Here is an 11,990-nt window from a genome sequence, read left to right on the forward strand (position 1 = left end):
TGCAAGAGAGAGAACATCATAATTTAGCAATGATGCATGTCAGGCCTGTGTAGTGTGACTCACCAACCGTTGTTTGCCCATGTTCTCATAGGGTTTGACACCAGCATACTACCAATCTGTAAGGATTCATTAGGCTGGATGTTCAACAAACTGGATATGAACTATGACCTCCTGCTGGATCACTCAGAGATCAATGCAATTTATCTCGATAAGTATGAGCCGTGCATTAAACCCCTCTTCAACTCATGTGACTCCTTCAAAGACGGAAAGCTTTCTAACAATGAATGGTGCTACTGCTTTCAGAAGCCAGGAGGTAAGTCATTCCATTATGTAACATAAAACTGATCTATAATTCATTACTATAGATGCTAAAATAATGGTATGGAAAAATGTAATTTGACAAAATATCTTTTCTATTATTGTTGTTGTTAATAATATTTATGCAAAACAGCCATCACCATATGTCCTGGGATGATGATAAGAGGCTTTAAAGTATGATTCAGTGGACAGAGCATTGGACAGGATGTTAGGAGACGTTAGGGAGCATTTACAAACTTGGGAATCATGTTTAGACACCTAAATAAGAATGGCCAGATAAGTGGTGAGCAACCATAAGTGGTGAAGTCAATGGGAATTGTACGTGCTCCTCACATGGGAAGTTCAGGCTATACGTGTAGGTGCCTAAATATGGAATTAGGTACCTAACTTAAGCCAGACAAATTTAAAACTTTTGGCTTAAATGTTACCATATTCAGATTAATATTTGAAAATAAATTATACATTTGAATACCTTATAGTTGTCTTGATACGTTCTGGTTTCTCTTTTTCACAAATATGTAGTGGTTTTTTTAGGATTTTCTAGGTTTCAACATCTTTCTTACATTTTGACTGCACTGCCATTTATCTTGAATTGGTAATTCATAGCCCTTTTCATTTAAAAATAAAAAGCCCTTTTCTTTATCCCTGGTGAGAAAGGGCATTGTGTAGCAATGGCAAATACTGTCAATTACACGTATTTCACTGTGAAACAAACAAAGAAGCAATCAAATTATTGGCACTTCAATTCAGGAATTAGTTCTATTGCTAATAGAAGGCTTATGAACTAGTGTTCTTATTAATGTGGAAATTAGTCTATTAGCAAATCATAAATTAGAAGCCTGGCATTATTTCAGTTTGATGAAGGAGAAGAAAAAAATGTTTAACAACCCAAATGGCCCCAAAACACTATTATTAAGTATAGTGTGTTTTGAATTTTTTAATTAGTAAAGCTAATGACATACATTTGTTTTGCAGTGTATTACCAGCATATGGGGTTATTTCATTCCCAGGTGTACAATAGACTACATTTCATGTAAATAGTGAAGCCAATCATTAGAGAGTCTGTCCCGTACCATCTGGAAACTGACTTTCATACATTATATTTTAGGTCTCCCTTGCCAGAATGAAATGAACAGGATTCAAAAGCTAAGTAGGGGGAAGAGTCTGTTGGGTAAGTTTGATTACATGCCACTCATTTCAATAACTAATTAAAGCTCTGTGATTATTGTAACTTTATGTGCAGTTATCGTTTTTCAATTAGAAATTAATATTTTGAGCCTGTGCCTGATGTTTCATGAAATTAAACCAATAATGAGATGTCAACATACATTTATGGCAACTAATTCAGAACAAATGTATATCATCTCACCAAAAACATGAATATTATTCTATACAGGTTCTTACACATGCTTTTCACCATAGTATCTGAGCATGTAAATGCAAAAGAGAGTATTTTTTAATTAAAATCTCCTGTGACTAGTTAAAAAAATCAGAGTACGTAGATGAAGAGAGTTCAGATTCTTCCAATTATAAGCTTAGAAATACATTTGTTGGAATAAAATTTTGTCTAACTGCACTTTTAAATGTTTCGTTTTTCTACTTCCTGTTGGTGATATTGAGCTATGGGACATATAGTGTCTTTTTTTTAAAAGCTGAAAAGTCAGACTGTTAAATTGATAACTGCATACCGGTGAAACCTCAAGGTGTTGTGTGGACTGCAATCTATGTGGCATTATTGTAGTGCATCTCCAATCTATTAACTTACGTAGGGCCAAATCACACAGGGTGGGTATTGGCAGCAGTTAGAGTAAAAAGACTGAATTTGGCCCCAAAACATCAGTGGGAGTTTTACTCGACTGAAGATTGCAAATATAAGGACTGCAAGATTTGCCTGATAATCAGCAATGCATATTAAATATTTAACAAGTTTTAATTGGGCAAAATACAGAACATACAAGCCGACTAAGTGTAAGGTGCATAGCTGTCTGATATCCTATTCTGACTCATGAAGATTCAGATTAGCAACGAATGTAAATTTATTTTAGTTTCCAAAGACTTTGGAATTATCCCTGAGAATGTTAGGGAACACTAGGATAGGTGGAATAGCCAGCAAATGGTTCAGTTTGCAGATTGTTGCATAGGTGGTTGCTGTTCTCTTTCTTTCTCTCTCTCTCTCTTTTTCATGGAGGCTTTTATGGGTGAGATTTTCAAAGCCACTTAACAGAATGAATTGACCAATTCCTATTATTTTCTAATGGGAATTGGGTGTCCAGGTCCATTAGACAACATGGAAAATCCAGCCCTACATTTCTTCGGTCTTTATTTTGTGCAGTATGAAATAAATGTCAGCTAGGCTGAAAAATGGTTTGTTCTAACACATGGGGAAAATAATGGCTATTCACACCGTGCTTAGAACATACAAACAACCTCCTTTTCATGCCAGTGGTATCAGATCACAATAGCTGGAGTAAAATGACAAAATAACACTGGTATAAAATGTTCTCTTACCACAAATAATTATGTCAGTCTACAATATTTTTTTTTTAAAAAGGAAGGAAAAAAACTGGCTCAATTCAACAAATCAGTAGGTTTCTGTAATACTTTTCTCTACAGGCTAGAAGAAAATATAGAAAGGAGGAACTCTCTGGTTCAGTTAGCAACTTGAAAGTCTTCCTGCATAATAACACCCTTCTGAGAGCCTCTTATCTGATCCCATTGCTATTTAGACAGAGTAGAACAATGTGGGGTTTTTTCTTGTCTCAGTTGCAAAATCATGCAGGTGGAAAACAAAACATACACATGACAAAAATGCTGCTTGTAGTAACCATAAAGATAAAAAAGATATGAGCGGCAAAGGGACTGTTCTTTAATTATTCTCTTTCTCTGATATGTAAAATGAAATATTTATATTCTGGACACTGTGCATAAGGAAGATTTCTGTAAACTTGTATTGGTTGAAAAAATGAGGAGTTTGAGAATTGCCACAAAGTACTTCAAAGCCATTGTGATTAAACATGTTGTATTGTTGAATTTGGAGACTTTCAAATGCAGTCCATCATCCCAGCGGTTTGAATTAAAAAGTAAACAGCCCCATTAATCTTTTCCTGCCAGATTTACTTAGGGGGCTATTAAATGTAAAGACACTACTTTCAAAGAGCAAAACTGGTTAGCCCAATGGTTCTCAACCTATTTACCGTTGTGGGCCACATATGCAGCTCTCTCTGTGTTATGTGGACTGCATCCACACAATATATATACTACCTGTATGGCCCTGAGGATGTCACATGGGCTGCAGCTGTGTGCCAATCGGGCCACGGGTTGAGAACCACTGGTTTAGCCTGTTCACACTTCTCCTACATCACTAAGGTATCTACCCTCTGCTTTCATCAGTATCTTCAAATTGGGTCTTTTCCTGTATCGATCCTGTGATATAACAGCTAATACAGGGACCTGCCTGCCAGCTTTCAGCTTGTATGCAGTGTTCTTGTGGCCTTGTTGGTCCCAGGATATTAGATAGACAAGGTGGGTGAGGTAATATCTTTCACTGGACCAAATTAGGTTGGTGAGAGAGAGCAGCTTACGCAGCTCTTCTTTAGGTCTCAGGTTTGCTGTTAATTCTATATATGGTACTAGTCTGGCCTCCATCGCTGTTGTATCTGTGCACCTCACAGCACCCCTGGAGATACAACAGTGCTATCACCCTCATTTTAAAGATGGGAAATTGAAACACAAAGAGACTTGCCTAGGGTCACACTGGATGTTTGTGGCAGAAATGGAAATGAACCTGGGCCTCCCACAACCCAGCCTAGCGCTCTAACCAATGTTTTCTATATATGCCACAATAGATGGCCATTGATTATTATTCATTATCATTATGGTGGAGCAGTAGCAACGCCATAGTTAAGACTGCGGCAGTGTTTTCATATTGATAGGAGTGTATCATTTCTAGGGTGCTTTAAGCATACCCAGAGTTTTACAAAACACTCCCTGCTCCTCAGACACAGGATGATAGTTGAAATGCAAGAAAACCCAGAGCCGCCATCACAAAAGAAGATGGTTTGACGCAGAAGAGAGGAAGCAGTTGACTCTTGGGTAATGGGAGGTTGAGCCAGGCATAAGAGGCAGTAAGAAGATGTGAAGCAGAGTGGGAACAGGAGACAAAAGGGAGCAGTTAGAGAGGAGGACAGAGAACAAGAGGGACAGGGATGTTGAACACCAAATCAAGAAACACTCGATTGGCAGCCTATTTAATTAACTCTTAGGCCTGGTCTACACTTAAAATTAGATCAACTTAAGTACGTCACTCCCAGGTATGAAAAATTCACATTTCTGAGCACCGTAGTTAAGCTGACCTAGCACCTAGTGTAGACATGGCTAGGTCAACAGTAGAATTCTTCCATCTACCTAGCTACCACCGCGCAGAGAAGTGGATTGCCTACATTGAAGGAAAAACCCGTTCTGTCAACAAAGAAAACATCTACGCTACGGTGCTATAGTCGCACAGTGGCAACGCCATAGTTGTGCCACTGTAGCACTGGTAGTGTAGACATGCCTTTAAATCAAAACCCCATATATGACCCTCACTCACTGGGGAAGTCCCTCAGATCCTACAGTGATGGGGGCCATATAAGCAGGGGGATTAGAACAGAAATGTGGCTCTGGCCCCTGATCATTTCCCTCTCTATGATGGGCCATCGCAAAACCTGGGATCAAACTACCCCCAAATGTGGATCTAAATCTAAATCACCTAAATGTGAAATCTAAATTCCAGACATTCAGGATTTGTGGTGTGACTCACCTTTAGTCAATGCTGTAAATGATTATTGTAAAGGAATTTTTTGTTTCATAGGAATGTAAGCTCTTGGAGACACTTTGTCCCCAGTGGATTATTCCCACATCTGATAAATTAAGGAAAAAATTAGAGTGCATTAAAATGTGGTCCTTACTCTGACAGCTGGGAAATATGAGCAGTGACCATGGTATGCAAGATGAGTTGCAGCCCCAACTCAGAATATTTGCTCCTCCTCTAGCTACCTGATTTGCATCCACATCTAGCTATTCAAAGGCACTATTTAAATGCACATGCAAAATTACAGCACACAGGGAAATCACCCCTATTCTGTGCATTGTTCTTGGTCTTCCTTTTAACTCCTAGATAAACAGCGCCAAATTCACCAAAGGTGGGGACACCTTTCAGAACAACTGAGTTGCACTCACTTATGCTAACAAAGAGATTGGCCCATTATTTTTGCAAATCTATCTTTTGCAACACATGTAAAGCATTTGTGTGAACATTGTACAAATGATACATGCTGAATTTCAAAGGCCAGGGGAGATGTTAGAGTTTCTCAGAAAAAGTCACAAGAATATTTTTATATATATATATAATTCACCAATCATTATTTGGAGCCAAATCCTTAGCTGGTGTAAATTGCTATAGACTCATTGAATTCAATGAATTTACACCAGTTAAGGATCACATAGTTTCATTGACTCTGATGAAGCTATATCAGTTTACACCTGCTGAGGATCTGATCCTCTGTAATCTTCTTCAGGTTTGTCTAGTCCAATGCATGTCTTAGGGTACGTCTACACTTACATCCGGGTCCGGATGTAAGCAATCGATGTTCTGAGTTTGATTTATCACGTCTGGTTAAGACGCGATAAATCGATCCCGGATCGATCCCGGAAGTGCCCCGGATCGATCCCGGAAGTGCTCGCTGTCGATGCTGGTACTCCAGCTCGGCGAGCGGAGTACGCAGCATCGACGGGGGAGCCTTCCTGCCGCGTCTGGACCGCGGTAAGTTCGGACTAAGGTACTTCGAATTCAGCTACGTTATTAACGTAGCTGAATTTGCGTACCTTAGTCCGAAGTGGGGGGGTTAGTGTAGACCAGGCCTTAGTCTTTAAATAAGAAAGGAAATGAGTATGAATATGGAAAGTCCTTCTGGATCAATATTGAAACAAGTGACTGAGCAGTGAGTGAACTTGGAAAACCGTATGGTTGAACGTGTCCACGCTATTATTGGACTGTGGGTAAATAAAGAAGACGTGTCTCTGGTGATCATAATCTTTCATCTTCCTTTCAATTGTCCTGGTACATGAACTTGCTAAGACCACTGCATCTGCTTGCTTGAAATAGCAAAGTTAATAAGTGTGAAAATGTTCTCTGAGATCAGGTCAGATATAGAACATGTTAATGTTCCAGAACTACATTTGTGACATTTAAAAATTAGACATCCACTTTAATATCTGCAGTGGGATGAGATGGTAAATTCAGAGATTCATAATGTATATATGACCAACTTCCCATTTATATGTCTTTTATATAAGTAATTGCATAGCATTTGGGCAATGTTTTCTCATTCATTTTTTCCATGGAAAATGTAGTAGTAATAGCCTTTTTGACATATATGAACAATCTGTAGAGCTGCTCCATACACTGAAGTAGAAAAGTAAGTATTGTGTGACCAGTAAATCACTGGGCTCTTTGACAAAGAGAAAAGATACTTTCTCAAAAATCATTTAAGACAATAAGAGGTTGTTTTTCTGTGCCTGGAACAGAAGCAACTGGCAGAGAATGGAAAGTGTCTATACAGACCTCCCCTGGGAATGAAGCTAACTGATCTCCAAGGACAAGTGGGATTTTTGTATGGAAGCACATTTGCATTATATCTGTTGAAAGTTGTGGCAGAAATAGTACTGGCTTCTCTTGTCTCAAGAAATAAGAATGCACCACATTCTGAAAGGCTAATGTGCAATGGTTTTGTTATGAGACAAATCTTCGGCTATTTTTTTGTTTGGCCTCAGTATCCTACTGTCTCTCCCTGAAAAGCTCAAGCATTAGTGATTCTTTAATACTTCTAGTAAATCTGGAGTTATACTTAAATTTAGTATGAATTAAATAGCAAGCAGGTGGCTGATGCCTTGCAGGTGTAATTATAATCTTGTGGAAGGACTCATATGATAAACACTAGAAAAAAGGGAAATTTAAAATGAAACATGGAAATAATTTTGTCTTGGGTAGGGCTACATATGGGAGGACAAGGTGTAAGAATGGCATTTTAACCCTGAAAGGAGCCCTATAGAGATGTTAATCATTCAAGGGTGTATTGTAGCTGGCACCAGTGCACACAGAGGGAGTAAAGAGAATTAAGAAATCCCAATCCTGTGTGGTTGCATTAGGGCTATCCCAGTCCTTGTCTGGATCTTCAGCACAGCAAAGCCCATGCACAGCCAGTGCTCTTGTGAGCAAGTGGCTGGAAAGGAACAGGGAGTGTATTGAGCAAGTGTTCTGCCACCTCTCCCCAGAAGCACTGGACAGGAGAACAGGGGCATATGCTACATCTTGTAAAGGGCTGATACAGCATACTCCCCTCCCCAGGGGAAAAGAGGCACTGTGTCTCAGAGGTGGATCTCTGAGTCCCAGCTCTACCCTAGGCTCCTCCCGAACAGTGGAACTAATGCACCATCCCCTACACAGGGCTGTGTCTAGAGCACATTCTAGCCACCATCCCATGCTCAGGGCAGCCTTACAACAAGGAAAATGTACATTCTCATAAAATGTTCAGATAGTAACATAACGAGGAGTCTGGTGGCACCTTAAAGACTAACAGATTTATTTGGGCATAAGTTTTCGTGGGTAAAAAACCCACTTCATCAGATGCATGGAGTGCCTGCTCATTCTCTCTAAACAAACTCCCAATCCCAGATAAAACTCCCTCAACCCATCAGGGATTTGGCAAGACATCTCGGGAGAGATTTTGAAAGGCACAAATGGATTTCAGTGGAAGTTAGGCTCCTAAATACCATTTGTGCCTTCCGATCCCCCCTTCCTCCTTATGCTTAAATAACTTTGTTTGCTGAAGTTACATTTTTCAGCCCTTTGTTTGCATAGTGAAGATCTTTTTAGTTCTGCTTTAATGTGTGAAGTTCAACTTTATAGATAAGTAGTGCCGAGGGAATAATTCATAGTGAATAATTTACTCCACAAATGTAGACTTTCTCTGCTTGCAGAACATCCGTGAACAGATGATGATTTGCTTGGAAAATGAGGATGATAACACTTAAATAATTCACAGGTGTGTCGTGAGGCTAAATGCATTAATATTTGTAAAGTGCTTTGAGATCCTTGGATACAAAGTGCTGTCTACGTGCCAGGTATTACTACCACTAAGGGAGATGGAGGCTGCTAGGCTTGAGGCAGCAATGAGATCAAGAATCTGTTTGAAAGAAATAAAACATAAAAAGCTTCTGCGAGAGATAAGAATGGGAGGCCACATTTAGAAGTCCAGAATGTATATTTTCACTTTAAAATGGCACTACTTTTAATCAAAAAGGAGAAAATCTTACAGGTGGTCCAGAAATCAGGACCACTGGCTGGAATTTGAACCAATGCAAATGTTTTCAGTTAAAACTATATATATATATGTATATATATACACCTCAACCACGATATAACGTGACCCGATATAACACGAATTCGGATATAACACGGTCAAGCAGCACTCCAGGGGGGCGAGGCTGCGCACTCCGGTGGATCAAAGCAAGTTCAATATAACGCGATTTCACCTATATCGCGGTAAGATTTTTTTGGCTCCCGAGGACAGCGTTATATCGGGGTAGAGGTGTATATATATATATATATACACACACTCTCTCTTTCTCTCTCTCTCTCTCTCTCTCTCCCAATGGGCAACAAATGAACTGAAGTCAACAACACTAGGTGCAAAAATATATATGGAAATGGAGTTAAAATGGGAGCTTGGGTCAAACAAACCACAGTTGGAGTATTGGTTTTGCAAATTGAGAACCTGATCCAGGACATTTTGTAAAACCAGAACCATTCCAGGTGGCTCCATCTGTAATTTATGCCATATTAAGGCATTTAATGTAAACAAGAAACAGGCCAACTACAGTGTATCTTCCTGCTTGATCCTGTAAAGACTCGGATTTACTAAGGATACCTTTTTCTTTATTCAGGTGTTTTCCTTCCACGGTGCAATGAAGAAGGATATTACAAAGCAACTCAGTGTCATGGAAGTACAGGGCAATGCTGGTGTGTTGATAAGTATGGAAATGAGATCGCCGGCTCAAGAAAACAAGGGACCGTTAGTTGTGGTGAGTAATGACCTGCTTCCCTAAGACAACACAAAAATTAACATCGTTGTAAGCCCTGAAATTGCTGTAAGATCAGCCATGATAACAAAAAGCGACAACATAGGAAACATAATTAGCAGAGTCCCAAATGTTCCCATGTATTCCAGTTCACAATATAAAAGTGTCTGTGTGCTCATACACGTACCTTTGTCTTGGAGCGTGTGTACAAGAGTATGAAATTGGCAATAACCACTGATAAGAAAATGTTTTTGCTACCAGCTTGGCAAATGCAGTAGTTGCTATTAAAATAAAAGATATGCGGTTGTTATGCCTGGTTATTAAATATATTGTTCCTTATACAGTAGAACCCACATTTACAGGGGCTTCATAAATCAGGGCTTCCCTAAGAAGGGAAGGTTTAACTATACAAAATTTTATAAATTAACAAGCAGGCCCTTTAAAAGTGCTGATACTACAGTATTATTACACTGACATGTAAAATTACTGCACAGCTCTATATAATCAGGCAAACAAGATTTAAGTGGAATTCTTCAATGTGACTCAATGTAATGATAGCTTCAGTTGCTCTACTTCCAGCAAGAATAGAGAAGGCAAAGCTTTAGAAGCTCTAAAATGTACATGATTACATCCTAAGTTGCTATATCAGGGTCAGCGGGTGCTTTTGCAGGAGTGTATGTGCATGAATGTACATAAAATCAAGCAATTGCAACATATACCTAGCCTGTGAGAACCATTTGCACGTGTGGTTACCAAAGATGGGCACGCAGATTCCTGTGTGCCAGCCTCTGTCCTCACCCCAGCCAGATGCCAGGGCCGCCCAGAGGATTCAGGGGCCCTGGGGCAAAGCAATTTAGGGGGCCCCTTCCATAAAAAAAAAGTTGCAATACTATAGAATACTATATTCTCGTGGGGGCCTGGGGCAAATTGCCCCACTAGCCGCCCCCCCCCCCCGAGCGGCCCTGAGATATGCATCCAAAATAGTCAGGTAGCATATCTGTGCATGAGAAAGTGGATCAGTCTAATATCCCAGCTTCCTGGTGGTCCGATCCCAACCCACATACAGACAGCAATAGCACAGCCCCATCCCCACCAAGGTGCCTGTGTGAATCAGTTGCACTGAGAGGGTGTTTCAGTGTCCGTGCACATTCAGTTCTTTGGTACTCTGCTGAGATTAGCCACCGAGGAAGCAGTTAGTGTTGATTGTGACAGGGATTTTCTGAGGTCGACTAGAGCTGACTGGCCATTTTTGACCTGACATTTTTTATGGAAAATTGCTGATTCGTCGACACCAAAACTTTTGGCAGGAAAGGGTCAGTTTTGCTGACTTTCTTGACTCATGTTTTTTTTTGTGGGGGGGGGGGGTGGTTGTGATATTTTTTTTTTTTTTTTTTTTTTTTTTTGGGGGTGGGTTTTGTTTAAACAAGTATTGCAATTGTCAATGTTCTGCCTCAGTATTTTCTAAATGAAAAATTCTGGTTTTCTGATTAAAAGCAACTTTTTGTTAAAAAAAAAAAAAAGCTAATTGGGATTAAAAAAAATAGGTTTAATGGTCAAAATTGAAACATAGTGTTTTGAAAGTATTGAAACAGAATGCTTCAACTGAACCAAACCAAATGTTGGGGGGAATTTTCAGTTTGTGAAAATTTTCAAGGTTTTGATATTTTGTCGTGAATCAGGACAAACGGGTTGGGTTGGTTTTTGTTTTTTTCCTTGAAATCTTGACAATTTTCATGGGTTGGGGAAATTGTTTTCCATCCAGTTCTAATGTAGACATTTGACTTTCAGGAATTGATCCGAGACCACCAACTCATTTCATGTAGACCACCAATCATCAGATGGTAATGATTTTCAGTCACCATTGAGCCTGGATGGATTTAAATTAGAAATCTAGAGATGCAAGGCCTTTGTATCTTATTCTAGATCCCACTGGACTATTACTTCCTCTCAAATTTGTGGTCATGGGCACAACAGATGTATGTACATTTTTAAGGGGACCTGCTGTGCTGTCCTTTGCTAAATTGCCTCTTTAAAAAAATCAATTTACGGCAAAAAAAATAAAATAAAGTAGCTTACATAGTCAGAACATTAACAAGCATTGACTAAAGAGATTTTTGGGTTGTTGGGTAAGAGAATGACCTTTAACTCTTACCTATTTTAGAAGAAGAGCAAGAAACCTCGGGGGATTTTGGCAGTGGTGGATCTGTTGTATTACTGGATGATTTGGAACAGGACCGTGAAGCAGCGAAAAAGGACAAAGAAGGGAAAATGAAGATTCATGTAAGAGCGGCTAATGAGGATGATGAAGATGAAGATGATGATAAGGATGATGAAATTGGTTATATATGGTAGTTGTCACCGTTCTGAGGACTCATGTTTTGCACAATATTGCAAGTCACTTCATATCTCTGCAATTGTATCTAAGAACATCAGGCACAAAATATCTCTCCTCTCTGTTTAATTTTTACAGTATATATCATTTTCAAGATGGCTTTTTTCCAACTAGCTACTGGTTTGAATACAGTTAATTTTTTTTCCTCTATCAACAGGGCTAT

The 11,990-nt window shown here is 39.3% G+C and overlaps 1 protein-coding gene across 1 annotated transcript in view; it reads left to right on the forward strand.

Moving 5' to 3' along the window:
• SPOCK1 (SPARC (osteonectin), cwcv and kazal like domains proteoglycan 1) overlaps window positions 1-11,980 on the forward strand; it is a 486,481-nt gene extending 474,501 nt beyond the window's left edge. The window contains exons 8-11 of the mRNA XM_024202111.2: window positions 92-313; window positions 1,427-1,489; window positions 9,301-9,438; window positions 11,597-11,980. Of these exons, the coding sequence (XP_024057879.1) occupies window positions 92-313; window positions 1,427-1,489; window positions 9,301-9,438; window positions 11,597-11,787 (614 nt within the window). The 3' untranslated portion in view covers window positions 11,788-11,980. The remainder of the gene's footprint in view (window positions 1-91; window positions 314-1,426; window positions 1,490-9,300; window positions 9,439-11,596) is intronic.
• Window positions 11,981-11,990: the final 10 nt, after the last annotated feature.

Source organism: Terrapene carolina, unplaced genomic scaffold (genome assembly GCF_002925995.2).
Source record: "Terrapene carolina triunguis isolate 2854851 unplaced genomic scaffold, T_m_triunguis-2.0 Scaffold629, whole genome shotgun sequence".
Classification (NCBI taxonomy): Eukaryota; Metazoa; Chordata; order Testudines; family Emydidae; genus Terrapene; species Terrapene triunguis.